The following is a 19,533-nucleotide window of genomic DNA, read 5'->3' on the forward strand; positions in this document are numbered from 1 at the left end:
TTGGCTCTGCTAAGACTCAGCTCTTGGCTCTGCCAAGACTCTGCTTCTGGCTTTGCCAGCGGTACTCGATCGGATCATACTCCACTACTACCGGTCGAAAGTCGAAATCACTAGAGCTTTTCATCGTTCCGTTTGTTTTTCTGCAATTCCTGACCGAATATCAACTTTGTGCTCACTTAAACAAGCCCAGATATCGCACCGAGAAAAACTGAAAGTGAAAAAATTGTTGTTGCACTGTTGTGAAATTTCGTTTGGTTTTCCGCAAGATTATTTTAATACATAAAATGTTTCGTAGATAAAAAAAAAAAGGTTGTAAAACACTGTCTAACTGACAATGCTAAGCTTCTGTCCTCCTGCCTTATGAAGTTACGACTGTTTCTACAGAATCTTCAAGAAGACGAACACCCGAAAGTTCTGGCGTGGAAGGCACCTAGTAAAAAAGCAATCTTACCTGCAGGTATAGTTCTATCGGCTGCAATACCCCTCATGACTGTCAGCCTTTTTGATAACGCACCAAGGCCGATCAACGTAGCAACTGTCTTCTGTACTTTCTTTACTCATATAAATTTTGAAAATTTCACTTACTCTTTTTTTCTTTGTTTTTCTAAATTGTAAAATTTTACTAAGGTGTTGCGACCGTGCCATTAAACTGATTATACTGTTTCGGTATCAAGCACGTTATAACGTTTGCGTTTTGTGGCTTCTACCCTTTTCTAGACCTTTGCTTTGTTTGGCATATATTGTTTTTCGTTGTGATGGTCAGAAATAAAAACAAACTGAACTGAAGAAACTCTGGTAAATTGTTTTACTTTTTCATATTTTATATTTTGTTCCTTAAGCCAGAGCGTAGTCCTTTACCTTTACTTGCAATGTGCGGGTAAACAATATCCAGTTTAGTTTGTTCAACACTTTTGTAATATCATCGTTGAGGACAGTCTTCTGGCGAGATAGCATAAACTGTTCGATGACGCCACTGACATTCTGGGAATAGCTATAATTGTTCTGAGGAAGACGGTGGTTTTGGAATGACAACGTCCCATTACCACTAGGGGAATAGAACTCGGGTTTGTTAAATTATGGCATTGTTGTTGTATTGTCATGCTACGATCCCGTTTGTCAACAATAGCTTGTTTTGACAGCTTCCAGTAGCAAACTCACTCCCACTACAGCTACCACGAAGGGACGAAGGTCTGAAAAACCCTACCAGCAAGCCTTTTATACCGAAGACAGCAACTCAGTCGGTGTAGTATATAAGAAATATCCGAAGCAAAAGAGTGTTAGGAAAGCTGTTCCTGAGCCGATCCTTCCCAAAACAGAGGAACTTCTCACCAGCAAACAGGTTTTTGGCAGCTTTAATAATTTCATTGCGAGAGATTCTAATTATATTTGTCAGCCGAGTGTAGCAGGACTGCGGTAAGCGATGGACACCAGTTGTTATCGCTGTCAATTCTTGCTACAATCGACTGACGAAAAAAAATTGTTCGCTAAATAGCGTGAACGGCTGGTGTGGCAGCAGCAAAATTATGGTTGGTGAGACGCAATGCTAGTGGTTACTCAATACAAAAGTAATGGTGAGTTCCTTACTTGAGTCCAAGCATTGGAGAATGAGAAGGTAAGGTTCTCATTATACTATGATTCTCATCTGCCTTCCTCACTAACGAGCAACTACGCCAACCCACTTTATTACACCCTGGGTAGAGGTGAGTGGTGTTTATCAGCAACCAGCTTCAGCCGGGAGTCGAACCAGGATTCCATATTGGAAAGCGAGAGCCTTATCCACTGCGCTATCCCACCTCAATACTCATCTTAAAGGCCTACTAAATGAAATTTTCAAACGGGAATTAAGCATTCAAATGCGTAAACTGAACACTCAAGAATACATTTTCATAAAAAACTACTGAAAACAATGTTGTTTTCAATGGCGCTGGCAAGGCGCAAAGTCCAATGTTTCATTTATTTTTTATTTTTTGCAAAATGACCAAAAAGTGGAAACACTGCTCGAGAATGCGTCACCAGCGACTAGCAGTAGCAATAACAAAAGTCATTTCGTGCGTTGGGTTGGAAAGTTCAGACGTGTTGCGTTCCAAGAATTTTCACATTGATTCAAGGCCTGGACACGTTGAATCCATGTAAAAAAAATGCTGATTACTCCACGCCTGCTGAATTTCCTGGCTGAAATCGTTTCACATGAGTTCACATGCCTTTGTGGAGTTTGCCTTCAAAAACTTGTTTTTTTACATTATCATTGTACGTTGATTGAAGGCCTGAATACGTTAAATCTATGTAAAAGAGACTGATTTACTGTTTGAAGAACAAGATTGTGGTAACGTTTATTTTGCGTGTAAGAATGCTTTAAAATGTTAATTTATATGTTAATTGACTGTCTCATGAAATCCTGTCTGTCTAACGGATGTTCTAACTTATTTGACTATCTGACTCCATTAACTATTTCCACACTATTGCTATTCATCATATAATTTTTAGTTATCAGAAGGTATTCATATTATATTGTAGGTTTATGACAGAAGTTGAAATTAAACATTACAAGATAGTAAAACTACAGGACAGTGAAACATTATTTCGAATTATTACATTTTAGCAGTCGTCCAAATGTTATATAAAAGTACACAATCGATTTGATGTTTTCTAAGCGGAGCTGAACTGGTCTGACTGCGTGTCCAAAAGGCGAATGTGAACAGTTTTTATTTTCTGTTCTCTTTTTTCTTTTTACAGCAAGTTAGCTTAGATGGAAAAATTCAAAATCTTTGGAAAATGACGTGTGGGTTAAAATGGTTCACTTGTTAGAAAGTAAAACTTATCTGACGCAATAATTGATCGCTACAAGATCTGCCGTTTGAAAGTCTGGTTAATGAGAAAACACACACAATTAAATCGCACGCAGTAAAAACTATTGCCCGATCAGCTGATTGCTAGTCGCTGGTGACGTAGACTGTATAATCGCACGCTTCGCTGCTCACGCCCATTTCCGTTTTGAAAGCTCTGACAAAAGCAACCGCGGAATGGTGATCAGACCGCAATGGGGCCAAATTTTATTCAAATTTGTTTTATGGTAGCTTTTATGGTAACACAAAGAACGTGTATAATCGCAAAGTCAGGTTTTTCATTTAGCATGACTTTAATATTCACAGGCAGAGAAACCCTCTCTCTCTAACTCGTTGTATGTGTTCGTTGAAGGCTTATTTAATTTATCGATTTATCGAGCTAATAATTGCATTTTAAGCTTTAAAATTAATTTTTTTTATTCATTTCGAGTGTCTACTATGCTACTTATGGAGTTTTTATGTTGTCTCTTTGTTATTTTCAATTTCAAGTTTAGTTTTAATTTTTGATGAGCATTTTACCAAGCTATAACATATTAGACAGCTTGTATTTATCATGCACGTTTGCTTCTGCTAGCCTCATAATTCTTCTTGTTGAATTTTATTGTAAGTGATTTAATTATTGATTACATGTATTTGAGATTGTTTGTTTCTGCTACTCCGTTATATATAGATGTTAAAATAACACAAAATCACTTTGTTTGCGCAGTGGCTGAGGAAATACGGAATCAATCGACTCAAACTGAACCTCAACAAATACGTGGCTGGTCCCGTCTGTGTGCACGAGAAGGCGAGGGTGAAAGGGACCAACACCACAGCAAAGTGGTTTTGTTCAATCTTTCCAAGCGTTGAGATCGAGGTAGAAATGATGCATGTCGAGTTTTGACCAAATATTTGACTATTGAGCAAATTTTTTCCAAAAGTTTAAAAAGCAACATTTTTCCCCAAAAAAAAAAAATATCATCTGGAACCAGGGGTGACTCTAGGTCTTGATGGTTAATGTAAAAGTATACTGTATAAGTATAGCTCCTTTTTGCTTTCTAAAACTTCCTTTCCCTCCGAAACGTAACTAGCCCAAAACCACGCAACTGCTGTGGAGATGTAGGCCAATGCTGACTGGCTGCGAATTGCGACCACTGAGTGACATGGTATGAGTGGAATAACAGGCATAAGTGACGATGCGAAAACATTATCATAAAGCCTAACTGCAACACGCATGTCATCTTCAACGTTCACTGTCCAGGCGATTTCGATGTTGTTTTTATTGTAACAAGAGCTGAAAATCCTGCCTCGAAAAAGGTTAAGTGGTTATGAATGGTAACAAAACAATATCATAATTGCTTGCTTTGCCAAGAATGGTAGGTTTGCAGTTGTGAGCACCACAATTCTTCCACAGTTTTTGAATGAAACTCAATGCGTAATAACTCTTTTGATCTCAAATCAATTAGGTCATCTTTACTGAGATCGTCATCGCTAATGTTGTTCGAGTCAAAAAGAAAAGGATTTCGAATCCATGTTTCAACTTCGTTCGGCAGGTGTTCTAAATTAAAATAACGTTGAAATGAGATTTGCAGGCTTTCAAATGTGCGCAAAAAATTTCTCTCATAGAGATCAAAAGAGTACATTCTCTTTGAGTTTCATCCATCAAGATAAGATCTTCTAACATTGGAAAGTTAGCGTAATTACCTGCTTCCAATTTGCGTTTCAAAACAGGCAACTTGGCTAAAAACCTTTCAGTTTTTCAGCTGCATCAGTTATTGTCACACCTGGTCCTTGAATGCCACGATTAACATTGTTAATATGACCGAAAATATCGGCTAAGTAGGCCATGCCGTATAAAAAACTTTTACTCTCAACAATTTTGAGAGGGGACTTCCTTTTCCTTTCAAAAGAGTTGATACCTCATTTTTTAGCTGCTGCAGTCGTTTTAAAACTTCTCTAGATAAGCAACGTACCGGTACCTCAAAATGATACAAAAGTAGCCTAGGCTACTCCGTAATCTGACCCTACTTCTTGACAGAGCGCTTTAAAAGTACGGTGGTTTACAGCTCTGCTTTTGATGAAATTAACGACTTTCACGCAATTCGTCAGAATTTCTTAGAGACTTGCTAGTAAAGTTTTTGCTGCTAAGGCGTAGCCTACCTGTGCAAGAAGCAATGGGTAACAACCATGCGAGGAGCTTCATTTTTTACTAAAGCAGCAAATTCGGATTTGTTCCCGAGCATAGCTGGTGCTCCATCCGTGCATATAGAACAAAGTTTTTTTTTTTTCAAAAATTCATCAAGGTAATCACGGACACCAAATGCTTTCTCTCGGACCCCCAAGGGGTCCGCAAACCCCAGGTTGGGAACCACTGACCTAGACATATGTTTGGCTTGTTTAACCGAAGATTAGGTATGTACGTTGAGCACAGTTTACACAATAATAATGTAATATGTGAGACTTTCCAATTACAGCCTGGAGGTAGTATCGTTTGGTGAGTCGCTTTTAGTGCAATTGCATGTTCCATTCAAATTATCAAGGATTTTTTGTGGATTCTATGTTGTAAGCTGACCATTTGATGTGCCAATTTAAATTTTAGTTTGTTTGTTTTTTGCCAAGTTTAATTTTGCAAGTAACATATGGCTTGGCTATTGGCGAAAGATTCTAACTTACTATACAAAAAAACCTAACGATTGTATGATGAGACTACCTCCAGGATGCAGTTGGAACATATTTTGCATTTGCATAAATTGTGCTTAACATACAGATTTAATCTCTGGCAAAACAAGCCAAAAATATGTCTAGATGCAAATATTGCTTATTTTACTTACTTTTGGAAATGGGAAAATGACAGGTTTGTCATGGCTATGATTGTAACAATTAAGACTCTTAGAAATTTTCCCAAATAGCAACATATTTGGCCGTGTTCTAGTAGGCCGTAGTGCAAGACTGCTAAAGTTAAATGTGGTCATTACTAGGGGGAGGGAGGAGTTAATCGGCTTTTTTTTCAAATTTAATTTTAGTTCTGATTTTAGGATACAGTTTATTCCAAGACCCTTGGTAAACAAACTTTTAAATTTCCGTCCAAGACCCCCGAAAATTACTTTTCATTTAAATTTGTATTGTATGGACACCGATTTTTGTTATGGAGTTTAAAGTTCAAATATTGTTTGCTACTATACTAAAAACTTTGAAAATTTTGTAAGACAGCCGCAAACAGCATTTCTGATCTTGTCTTCATCGTAAAACACGTGAAATTGGTCAATTCGGTTTGTGCGCATGACTACGCGCGCATGCGCGAAAACGTGACATTAATGCAAACAGCTTGTATGAAGCTGGTTGTGGTTGAGCTGCCGAAAATTGGCCAAAAACTATTATTCAAATAATAGTCGCACTTAGCTTGTTTTGTAATGATAACTGATTCTGGTAACTAAAAGTTGAAGTGAAGATGAAGTTGCTTGTTTGCTAAATCAATTGTAGGGAAATACTTCTTAATCATAAACAGTTGGAGTCTTTTTGTTAAGCAATTTTTTTAGAAATGTTTTATGTGAAGCATAGTGTTGGGGCGAAACGAACCCCCGAGCGGAGCAAAACGGACTCAAGAACCAGACGACAACGGAATTATAAAGTCAATTGTCGGATGATTCGGCAAACGTTCCCACCTCGTCAAAGAGCCCAACGAAGATTTCCATAGCAGACATATTTACACTGCCTTCTGCTAAGTTCACTCCCAGGTAAAAGAAAACTCGACAATAGGAACTTCTAACAAGCTTTCCAGTAAAAGTCTGTTGAGTTTTGACCTTTCTGTTAGTCTCAAGAAATTTTGGAAGAAGGAAAAATTTCCCAAGCAGTCTAAAGCAGCTGTTGTTGGTAGTTCTCCTACTGGACGGTGTTACTTGCTTTGTGAAAATCTCTACTAAGATCATACTAAAGAAGGGTTATAGGCAAATTGTTCGTAAGCAATTGTTCGTAAAGCAATTGTTCGTAAGCAATTGTTCGTAAAACAATTGTTTGTAAACTGTTTTTCGTAAAATCATCATCATCATAATCCATCGTCGGTTTGTTCCCCACTAGTGGGGGTGGCCGATTGTTTCCTCGCAGCAATTGTCTTAATCTCTTTTCTCCATTTCACTCTGTCCCTTGCATCTTCCTCCTTCAGTCCGACTTTTTTTAATTCATCCTTCACTTGTTGTTTCCACGTTCTTCTTGGACGACCGCGTTTCCTCTTCCCATCCACCTTTAGATCTAGTGCCTTTCTAAGAAAACTTCCTTCCTCCCTCCTTATCACATGTCCATACCATCTTACTCCATTTGCCCTTGCCAGTTGGTCTATGGTCTCTCTCATCTCTAGCATAATGAAATCCTTAAAACAATTCTTCGTAAAGCATTTCTTCGTATACATCAAAATTTAACTGCATGCACGAAAAAATGCTTTAGGAAGAATTGTTTTACGAAGAATTAATTTTACGAACAATTGTTTTACGAACAATTGCTTACGCACAATTGCTTTACGAACAATTGCTTACGAACAATTTGTCAGACACCCTAAAGAAGATTGGATTCAGTGCAGCAAACGTAAAAACTGGTTTCACTGGAAATATGTTCTGACTGCGCTGAGCTTGGGGACTTTGCATATGATTTGTGGGTAGAGAGCAAGTTTGAACAATACTTTGCAGATATGTTCTAGCATACTCCAGTACACAAAATGCTTTTGCTACGCTATTGTATGGCATTTCTACATCTAATAAGAACAACGCCTGAAAATTAAAAGATAAAATTTTATGTTGTATCTGTGCATACTGTTAAAATTTGAGATCGTATAAACGATAATTGGCAAAGTTGCAAGACTGTGCAATGATGTTAATTTTTTTGAAACACCCTGTATAAACATCGCCATTAGAAATGTGAATTATGAGCGATTCTTCTTAAAAAGTCAAGTACCTTGCAATTTTCATAGTCTTCTACAATGGTTGCAATGCGAGCTGTTCGGGTGAAAATTGTCCGGGAGACAGTTGTCCGGATACCGATTTTACATGTATTCGCTCGCAAATAATACAGAAATATTTCTACACGTCACTGCACGAAAGAAAAAAAAGTCTCTGAAAGTTTGGAAATCAATTTTAAGTGGATATGGTTATATTTAGCCTACATGTATTTTAACTTTTACGTTAGTAACTAGTCCTGTATATCTATTTTATCAAAGAAGGAGGTTTAAAGTTATGCGTTTGTAAGAATGATATGTATTGACAAAGTCACTGTCGTGTGGCAAAAGCTGTGCAATACCTTGGATCAATTTGACGTGGTAGCCTGCTCTCTATTTTCGGTAAAGTTTTGCGCATGCGCGTAGTCATACGCTGAAATTAAAATGACAACTTTACCGTGTTTTACGATGAAACCAAGACCAAAAAACTGATTAAGTCTTGCAACATTTTTATCATGTGTTAGTACAGTAGCAAACAATATTTGAACTTTAAATGTCATTTAAACAAAAAATGACGTCCATGCAACTTTACGCAAAAAGTAAATTTCCATGGTAGGGTTTGGACAAAAAATTCAAAAAAATTATACCAGAGGTCTTAGACTATACCGTTGTATCCTAAAATCAGGGCTAAAGTTGAAGTTAACATTATCTCCTCTCCCATTATTACTTGTCCATTTTACTTCTCGGGCTAAGCTCGAGTTACGGACTCGCCACTGTCTAAAACCTTTACGGTTTCAAGCTTTTTGGTTCCTGAAAATAAGCTAGTAGTTTTTGAAATGATAAACAAACGAAGGTTAGATCGGAGTACAATACTTTATTTATATAGGTGGTTTTTGTACAGTGGACGTTGCTATGGCCTGACAGCATCATCGACAGGAAGCAAAATGCGTGCAAGATGAGGCTCAAAAAAATTGCCATATTGACGGTTTTAATGCCATATTTGAAAAATTTGGCGTTTTTTTAATACGTTTGGCAGGATATTTTGAGTTTGGCATGTTTTAATTTTTTTTTTTTAATTTTTAGCATTTAAAAAAAATTGAAAAACTCTAGGTAGTACAAAATTAAAAAATGGGAGAAATCATGCTGTTGACAAAATCAGCCCAAAGTGCGATTAGGATTATGGAAATCATCATCAGGATTCGGGAAAAGTTGCTTTTTCATAGCTGCGAATTGATAAAACAGAGTTTTTTACACTTCTCTGTAAAATACTAAAAAAAATAAACAACGCCAATTTTTTCAAATTTGTGGCTCGTAAACAATTTCTGAATGCCCTATTTTCCATGGCAAAATCGGCAAACACTTAAATGCACCTACGATTTACATAAATGTATTGCATAACATTAGTCAAGCCGCAAATATGTCGTAAGCAAGTCAATTGCAATACTGTAATTTCAAATACTGAAGAAAACGTATAGTCAAGTGCAATGTTTAAACGTCAAAAAAAATATCAAAAAAAAACAGAGTTTAATTTGAAGTTGTAAGAGAGGTATTTTGTAATAGCGATGGAAAACCACAGTGTCTGGCGTTTTTTACATTAATGTCAGTTGAAAGAGTTTATTTTAAACCGGCAATATAGCACCCAACAAAAGAAAAAATAAGATCTGAACCACAGAACTTTCAGGAAAGCAGTTTTTGAAAATCATTTTTGTCGTCGCAAACCAGCAGAAACACTCCAAAAAATGCGTTAATTAGAACAGAAAACTCCAGTCTTTTTACTTGAAAGAATTTCTCTCTTTGCGTGCCCTTAAATTTTCCTCAAACCTTAATGCGGCCCTTCATGCTCTCACTCTTGGGCCACCCTGGCTAGTCTACTCTTACTTACAGATGTCGCTGCGATCGATGCCTTGTTGAACTGAATTTTTCGGTCTATCATGAAGACACACAGGGGTTAAAGAAAATAATGGGAACACTTGCTCAGGGCTGCGATTTTTGCCTTTTTCGGTGACGAGGTCACTCGACACGCGCCATCACTATTCGACAAACGCCGTGCCTTACAAAAAAAAAAGAAAAAAAATTGAAAAAAAGGAAAATAAAAATGAAAAAAACTGAGAGAGGACTAAACATCGTCAGGTCGAGGAACAATCGGGGGGGAGGAGCATCACGTGATGCAATCATAAGAGTGCTGACTTATGTAAACTTTCCTTTGCCAGGTACTTCAAAGCAAGGTCTAAAAGCGACGATTCACACGAGAAACTCCCAAGGCGTCAGCGCCGCCATTTTGAACCCTGCGGTAGAATGCTTTGATCGAAGTTCCAACGCCTGGCATCAAACATTTCGCAACACACGTTTTGTGCTATTCGACACAACGGGTTTCTTTTATAGATAAAATACCGAAGTAGGCTACGTTGAGTTGTCAACGTCTATGCCAGTTTGTATTTCGCCGTTTGAGCTAATTAACAATATTGCTCTGGTAAAATGTATGTTGGATACTTGCTATGAAAGTTTTTCACATGTAGAAAACAGCCTAGTTCCCGACCAGACGTTCAGAAATACAGATGAAAAAAGCCGCTATTTTTATGGAAAGAAACATTTTGAACACTGCTGGAAAATGCTTTGATCGAAGTTCTAACGCCTGGCATCAAATATTTCGCCACACACGTTTCGTGCTATTCGACACAACGGGTTTCCAACTTCCTTCAAAGTAGGCTACTTTTACTTGTCAACGTCTATGCAAGTTCGTATTTATGTCTGACTTATGCACTTGTTGTTCCAAGAATGGAGAATTTTTTTGCAATGTGAATAAAGAATAGTAGACAGATAAACATGGTTGCAACTCGACTTCCTTCCACTAAAAGGGTTTCTGTGATTACGTAATGGGCGATTTTGCACTTGCATTCACAAAAGCACACAACCTAGCTAGCAAAACCCGTCGTTTTTACATTGATTCAACGTCTGCAGACGTTGAATCGAAAAAACGAGCAGCGAAAAATATACTAGAGTAGTCTATCACGTCCGCACTGTTTGATTTGTTGTGATGTAATAATACCAAAAGTAGCGATACGCACGCTGTTACGTTAATTCACCTTAAATAACTCAGGGAGGAAAAGTAAGTTAATTTTGGGTTACCTTTAAAGTAAGTTAACAGCACAAATCGATTTAAATTTCCTGGAGGGTTATATTGCGTAGGCTACCCAGACAGCAAAAAATCATCATTTTACATTGATTCAACGTCTACAGACGTGAAGTCAATGCAAAAATAACAAATTTTGATGCCTGCGTATCAATGCCCAAGAAGAAATTTACGTTTGTGTTACATTAATTCGACATCTAGCGACGTTGAATTGAATTATCATAAAATAACGTTAATTGTTCAACCAGGTACCGGTAACAAATTAATAGCTTACTGCGAGATGATTGCCTCAATTTACGTTTACACTAACATAATTTCGGCACAATTGGGATACTGCGAGCAAACACGAGTCTGTTTGATAAAGAACTAGCTGTCAGAATCGGAATTATCAGATGCTGTATCGGAGGATGAGGTTGTCGCGTCGTCACTAGAATACTTGAAGACGCAAAACTGCCCGTTCATGAACGCACGATGCCATATGATCGGAAGCATTACTTTACTGCCCAAGAACCATTTATCGAATTTCGTATTACTTTTTTAACTTGACCCCGTAGCTTTTCTAATTCCAATTTGTTTCCGTCATAAAGTTCTTTACAAATATTGCAAAATACCCGCTAACTTTTCCTTCTGTTTGATAATCTATAGCAGGTAAATTCCACTTTTTAACTGTATCTTCTTTCACCATAATTTATATTCGCAACGACATCGGTAAACAATAAGCATTCGATGAAAAAACAACTTTTGCGTAATAATAAGCCGGTATTTATAAGGTTGCAAACTTTTTAGTTCACAAGAGCATTGTCAGCGCATAAAATAGCTTGCGTGATGCTCTGGGCTACCGCCGTGTGACACGCGATGAAGAAACGCATAAAATTTCGTTTGTTTAAACTTTAAAGCATACGGCAATTGCCGCCGTAATCCAAGGTTTGTTGATTTGGCGACGGCAATGTTTTTGCCGTCGTAGATACAAGCTAATTTCGAGGGCTGTATACATGTCCGGTAGGTACATAACTTAGCGCTTGATACTCCTTTGCAATCACTCAACCAGCGTGCGATTAAAAGCTTAAGTGACTCTGATACCACACAACTTGTGCGGTAACTCGCGGCCAAACGCTTATAATCTGACTCTTGTGACGTCATATTACTATTCGACAAACAAACGCAAAATTTTTGGTCGTTCGACAAGAAAGAAAAAATCGCAGCCCTGCACTTGCTATTAACACGGAGTTGGCTCTTCTCCAGTGTTGGAAAAACCTAAGTAAAGAAAATTGAACAAGGTAGCAGGAAGCAGTCACTTGCCTCCCTGCAGACAGCTCCTGCACTGTAGTGACATTGCTGACGGTTCCAGGTTTCTAAGAAGCTTCTATATTCACATTAGAATGGAATCACGGAGCTTTCTTTCGTTGTTCAGAAGAATGTTGAACTAATTTCTCGTCAAAATTGGTTTCTTTAAACTAATTTCTAATCACACGAGTGGCATATGTCGGATCATTGTTCTTTTATCCCCTACAATTACTCTCCCACAATATTGAGATCACTGAAATATTACTGTAGAATAAAATTTGTTTCATTATTTTGTCCAAACTCGGTGTATACTTCAAGAGAGCGCAAGCTGAACAGTGAACAGGACATGCTGCGGCTCAACTGCATCTTTTTATCGTTATTTCACATTAAACTGACGTTTTCCACACAGGACACGATAAGACATATTGACATGCAAGAGTCTGAGATCAATGACTACATCCATCACGTCACAACAGCCATAAGAAGATACTCCAAGAGGTTGCAATGGCTCCTCTCCGGAAGCAGGAGGCTCTTCGGATCAATCGTGGAGAAAAATGTAATGTTTGAGTAAATAGAACTAACATTTTTTAACATTCAGTTGACATAAAATACCTTTTATGGTGAGAAATGTATAACTTCGCGAGAGAATTGCGAGAACCAGCTAGTAATTCAGTGTTTCGTTAAGTGTGTTCTTTTTCACTTACAATAAGTTAATGTGCATTTGATCATAATATGCCATTGATTTGTCAAAATCTAAACTATGCAATATGCATAGAATGACACAACACATTAGTTTGCATTTAACTGTTTCTAAAATGTTGAGTTACGAACATGCTACTGGTTATGGTAAATAGATTACACAAAATACTTATGAAATACGTCTACGCTTTTCTAACTGAGGCAACAAAATATTGCATGATATGATTGACAGGTCGTGGTGCTAATTGACGTATCCGGCTCAATGGGTTACTACCTTGAAGAGCTCCAGAGAGAACTGACATCATTGATCTGGGAGCAGTTCCGAGCGCACAAAATCATGTAAGCTGTAACTGAGATGTTTAAAAGAGACCTATGTTTGAATCGCGTGTGTTAATTTAAGCAATGTTTACTTTAAAACATTTTTACTTTGTTTTTAATTTTTAACTGGTTTCTATAGACGTATAATATTTCGATGGAGTATGTTGTCGCTATGGTTACAACAAATAGCACTTAAAACCACAAAACTTCATAATGTCAGCATCGGTGACTGGCTTTGCGTCTACAAAGTACTGGACCCTTCAAACTCAGTGTGGAAAACTTTTTTGATGTAATTCTAGAATCTAGATCACATGTGCCAAACTCCCGGCCCGCGATGCAACATTTGTTGGCCAGCAGGATGGTATTAAATTCCTTTTAAATCTGGCCCGCCGATATGCTGCATCATAAACAACTTCAAGTTTTAATCAATAATAAACTTACATAACTAAAATAAACAGTAATGAAGTTATACGTGATTAAAGCTTAATAAATGTTTAGTTTATAAATACTGAGCCAAAGGGTTAAACCACCGCCAGTTCAAGTCTCTTCTGGGTTCAAAGTACGATGACTTGCCCTATCACACAGAGGTGCGATGGCTAAGCTGAGGAAAAGTGCTGAAAAGATGTTTCGAGTTACGTGACGAGATCTGCGGGTTCATGGAAAGAAAAGGAAAAGACACATCAGAGCTCCGGGATAAAAATTCCTATGTGAAATGGCGTTTTTATGTGACATCACGAACCACCTCCATACAGTCAACCTGCAGCTTCAGGAGCGGGGTCGTATGATCACTGATATGTAGGCTACGCACTACGCAGCAGTGAGAGCTTTTAAAACTAAGTTGCGCCTGTGGAAGATGCAGATGCTGGAAGAAAATTTTAGCCATTTTCCGTGTTGCTAAACTGTGAAAGACCAGGTTTTTGCCACAGTATTTTCAAGTACCGTAGGCTACTCAGTTTGTTGAAAAACTTAGTATTCTTGGTGCCGACTTCACACGACTATTTGCCGACTTTGAAGCCCAGAACAGCAATTTTGCACTGCTTAGTAATCCATTTGCATTTGACGTGGAAAGTGCACCGACCAACCTCCAAATGGAGCTGATCGAAGTCGAACTGCAATGTAGTGATGGACTCAAGGCAAAGTACGACTCTGTGAGCGCTGCAAGATTTCCACCTTTTATCCCCAATACAATGCCACAGCTGCGTAGCCAAGTTGGTCGATTGTTCCCTATGTTTGGCAGCACGTGCGTTTGTGAACAGTTGTTCTCGTTAATGAAAATAAACAAAAATTCACATAGGAGTCGCCTTACTGATGAACACTTGTCTTCAATCATGAGAATTTCTTCAGCTGAGAGCTCGACCCCAAACATTGATGAACTTGCATCCAAAATGAGAAGCCAAGTATCGGGGTTAAAGTAGTATGCGTTACAAATGCGCAAAGTAAATTTTCGTGTAGGTTTTTCCTTGTTTTTAGAGGCATGTTTGTGTTTTTCGGTTTTAGTTTAAATATTGTTTTCCTTTGCTGCTCTGAAAAGGCTGCACTGAAAGCCATAAGCAAGGAATACAACTGATATTTTTATTTATTTAATATCCCTATCTTGACTTTAGATATGACTTGACCTGAGTTTGCTTTTTTTAAAGTTTAATCATATTTCGGTAAAGACGCAACCAATATGCTCAAAATTGCTGGCATAACCACCTATTATTGTTGCAAAGTCGGAAGTTCCTTGAAATATATTTTGCAATAAATATTGATCTAGTCTGGCCCGCGATTTGTATTGATTTTTTAATTTTTGCCCGGGTGCATGTGAGTTTGACATCCCTGATCTAGATGATACTTCATTCTTACAACTGATCGGTTGTAGTGTGGCATACAACAGCATGCAATATTTAATTCTGGGACACTTGCAATAATAAAACTTGAAGTGAGTTACTACCTTAGCAGACTTGCACTGTTACTTCAATGCAGTAGGCTACGGGTTACGCACAAAACAATGTAACTTAATACATTTCACTTATCACCTTTGCTAATCTCATGTAGAGCATTGTTAAACCTCTTACCCACCAATGGAGCTTGGAGTGGAAGAAAAACTCCAAGACTCCAAAGCTTCATCTTCGACACTGGCCTTCATCCAACCACATGCGTATTTATAATCTGCAGGTCGCTGCAGCAGATGTTGTGTTTTAACCAATTAGAAGGCATGATTTAACGCGGCTGAAAGAAATTTCGCGAGGAAAAGTAAACCAGGTTTCTCACAACATTTGCCTATGATGTCGAAATTTCCATGAGCAACACACTTTGATAAATCTGACAAGTAGTTGCCTGAAAAGTTAGCATTCGCAAATTTGTACGCAAACCTTATTTACTGAACTTTTGTTGCATTTTTTATTAAAGTTTCCTTCTGATTCTTTTCAAGTTCGATTTTGACAAATAATGTTGCCAGCTTTCTTAGCTGGGTTAAATCTTGCCTTCTAATTTGTCAATAAACATCATCTGCTGGAGCGACCTGCAGATTACAAATACGCCTACCGGATTGTTCCGGCCAAGAAAGGCCTGGGTGTGGCGCAACCGCCTGCGTACTGGCGTCGGACTATTTCGCTTCAACATGCACAAATGAGGGATGGCTGCATCCGTGATTTGTGAGTGGGACAAGGAGGAACATTAGGGTTGTTCAAAAAAACACTTTTTCTCGAATTTCAGTGGGGACCCCCTAGAATTGTTAGGTTGCATCTAAAAACCCAACAAACCAAATCTGAGCACGTTTGGTTCAGTATTAACCGTGCAACGTCAATTTGAAAATTTAGATTTTGGTTAAAATTTTCGAAATTTTTTTTACCCCCCCCTTGAAAACAAAATTTTTTTTCAACTTTTTTTGCATTGCTTGCAATGGAATAGCTGTAAATAAACCTGTTGACAGTTTAAAAGCGAGTAGTCACATTTTAGCAATAGTTGTGAGGTCGTTTTATGCAAAAAATGGCCTTTTTGCATGTTTTCATGAACTTCGGATAAGTTGTTGAATGTTGATATAATTGTATGAATATTAACTGCACTATTTTTTGATCTTTGACATCACAGATCATTGTGAGTTGTCTCTCTCTTGTATAACATTATGTTGAATTCAAGTCTTGTGTGTAACTGATAAGCTGCAGTCAACTAATCTTTTTGATTTTCTCATTTAGATATTATACTAGAACATCATCATCATAATCCATCGTCGGTTTGTTCCCCAATAGTGGGGGTGGCCGATTGTTTCCGCGCAGCAATTGTCTTAATCCCTTTTCTCCATTTCACCCTGTCCCTTGCATCTTCCTCCTTCAGTCCGACTTTTTTAAACTCATCCTTCACTTGTTGTTTCCACGTTTTTCTTGGACGACCGCGTTTCCTCTTCCCATCCACCTTTAGATCTAGTGCCTTTCTAAGAAAACTTCCTTCCTCCCTCCTTATCACATGTCCATACCATCTTACTCCATTTGCCCTTGCCAGTTGGTCTATGGTCTCTCTCATTTCTAGCATATCCAACAATTCTTCAGTCCTTTTTTCCCTTCTCGTTTTCACCCCACACATTGCTCTCACCATTGACCTTTCCGTTCTTCTCAGGATTGCCAGTTCACTCTCTCTCAATACCCATGTCTCGCTACCATATAGCATTGCAGGCCGCACACAGCTCCGATATACTTTTCCTTTCATCCTTAGTGAAAATTTTCTGCCATACAACATTTCCCCACATTCCCTGAACTTTGCCCAGCCCAATCTTGCCCTTGTTGTCACCGCTGCTTCACATCCACCACTTCCATTTATCCGATCACCCAGATAACAGAAGTCTGTCACTGTTTCGATCCCATGGCAGAACTCATCATCATGGCCTTCCACTTCATTCCTTCCTTTACTGCATTTCCCACAAACAAAACACTTCACCAATCTTGTTGCGGCTCTCTTGACATTAGCACATCTTGCATGTACCCACTTTCCACATTCCTTGCATTGCATTGAATTTCTCATGACTCTCTTGCCACATATTCCACAGGGATCTACTTTGCTCTCAACAACTGTTCCTTCTGCTCCACTCACCATCACTTTTGTTTTTTCAAGATTCACCTTCATACCCTTGGTTTCAAATGCTTCTTTCCATTTCTCAAACTTTCTCTCCATTCCCTCCATACTATTACTTGTCAAGACCAGGTCGTCTGCATGCAAAATTTCACTCAATAAGCCCTCCCTCACTCCTTCAGCTACAACGTCAACCACAATAGCAAATATCAGAGGTGACAAAACTGATCCCTGGTGTACACCAACCTTCACAGAAAACTCGTTTGAATAATTTGATCCAACTCTCACTTTTGTTCTTGCATCCTCATACATAGACATCACAGCTCTCACAAATACCTCCGGTATACCTCTTTTCCTCATTGCCCATTCCATCACTTTCCTTGGTACTCTGTCAAATGCCTTTTCTAAGTCGACGAAACACATATATAGTTTTCTCTGCTTCTCTCGGTATTCCTCCTGCATTCTTCTCAATATAAACAGAGCATCCACTGTACCTTTTCCTGGCATAAATCCAAACTGCATATCATTTAATTTCACCAATGTTCTCAACCTCTTTTCTAGTATTCGCTCCACAATTTTCATTCCATGCTCTAGTAGTTTTACACCTCTATATGCACTGCAACTTCTCACATCCCCTTTTCTCTTGAACAGTGGAACAACAATACTATGCTTCCACTCCTCCGGCATTCCCTCTCCATCTAATACCCTTTGGCTAAGTTGTAGCATTACTTCAATTCCCAACTCTCCACTTGCTTTTATCATCTCTACGCTCACTTCTGATGGACCAGCTGCTTTATGCAGTTTCATTTGTCCCATTGCCTCCACCACTTCATCACGAGTAACCTTTCCCACTGGACCCTCCACCAGATCAACCTTTGTCATATGATCCCATACAGTCTCCTTATTCATAACATTTCCATATGTTCCTTCCACACTTCTCCTCTGCTTTCCGGGCTGAAATGCAACTTCCCATCACTCCTTATACATCTTCCCCCTACAATATCTTTCCCATCCTTTTTCATTTGCTTTATGGATTTGTAATAAGATTTGTACAAAGATTTGTAATAAGGGATAGCTAGAGTTTGTTCCTGATTGCATAATTACTGTACAGTGCTGTAGTTCTGCAAATTTGTTCACCTGCTGCCGTGCATTCCACACGTTCAAAAGATGTGGAAGTATTTTTAATCGGAAAGCCCAAAGACCAACCATTCTCTCAGTTACAATTGCCAACAAAGAGAGCTGTTTTACAAAGGTTTCTTTTTTATTTGAAAATTCAGAAAAAGCCAAGACAGGATGCTGTGGCCACTACATGCAGTGAGATTGAATTCCTGTGGAAAAAGATCTCTGGAGGATCCACACCTGAATATTCCTGTTTTCAGACCAAGAAAACAATCAAACTAAAACTGAACAAGCTGTGGAACGAGCACAGGAAAATTGAATCGCCATAAGATCGCAAGTAATGCATTAAATGATGTTTTGGCTGCATTACTTGAGATCTTATGGCGATCAGCAGCTGCTATGACTTGTGGCAGTTTAGTTATTTGCCTTGGCACTTCTAAGAAAACAGATTGTGGTTTCGCTGGGATGTTGGATGTACCTTCCCAATCTTCTCTGCTCACACAGCTTGAACTGGCATCAGTATCACTGCTGCTTAGGAAATCAAGGTCAGTCTCCACAGAATTTAATACTTCCATTTCCTTCACCGATTTGTTTTTCATTTCCAGTTCAACTTCTTCTGCTCTTTTCCGTAGAAGGCGTTTTTCCAATGCTTTAGCTTTGCATCCAAATGTAGACTTTCGCTGGCCTTGTTGATCTTTCACGAAAGCATAGTCTTCTTCATTAAGTTTTTCTTTAATATTTGCTTTTGCTATATCAAAAAGGGTATCCAAATCAGCGCCAAACCGATCTTTTCTCGTATTACCTTGTTTGGGATGTTTACGAGCCTGTGCTTCAATTTTCATGTGCTCGTTCCACAGTTTGTTCAGTTTTAGTTTGATTGTTTTCTTGGTCTGAAAACAGGGATATTCAGGTGTGGATCCTCCACGGATCTTTTTCCACAGGAATTCAACCTCACTGCATGTAGTGGCCACAGCATCCTGTCTTGGCTTTCTCTGAATTTTTAAATAGAAAAAAAAACTTTTGTAAAACAGCTCTCTTTGTTGGCAATTGTAACTGAGAGAGAATGGTTGATCTTTGGGCTTTCCGATTAAAAATACTTCCACATCTTTTGAACGCGTGGAATGCATGGCAGCAGGTAAAAAAATTTGAAGAATTACAGCACTCTACAGTAATTATGCAATCAGGAACAAACTCTA

At 38.4% G+C, this 19,533-nt stretch overlaps 1 protein-coding gene across 1 annotated transcript in view; it reads left to right on the top strand.

Annotated features, from left to right (window-relative positions):
• Positions 1 to 19,533, top strand: part of LOC145768195 (von Willebrand factor A domain-containing protein 3A-like) — an 82,631-nt gene that overhangs the window by 51,833 nt on the left and 11,265 nt on the right. The window contains exons 22-26 of the mRNA XM_082579673.1: positions 385 to 457; positions 1,140 to 1,339; positions 3,550 to 3,699; positions 12,567 to 12,713; positions 13,089 to 13,195. Of these exons, the coding sequence (XP_082435799.1) occupies positions 385 to 457; positions 1,140 to 1,339; positions 3,550 to 3,699; positions 12,567 to 12,713; positions 13,089 to 13,195 (677 nt within the window). The remainder of the gene's footprint in view (positions 1 to 384; positions 458 to 1,139; positions 1,340 to 3,549; positions 3,700 to 12,566; positions 12,714 to 13,088; positions 13,196 to 19,533) is intronic.

This window comes from Aplidium turbinatum, chromosome 4 (assembly GCF_918807975.1).
Source record: "Aplidium turbinatum chromosome 4, kaAplTurb1.1, whole genome shotgun sequence".
In the NCBI taxonomy this organism is placed as follows: domain Eukaryota; kingdom Metazoa; phylum Chordata; class Ascidiacea; order Aplousobranchia; family Polyclinidae; genus Aplidium; species Aplidium turbinatum.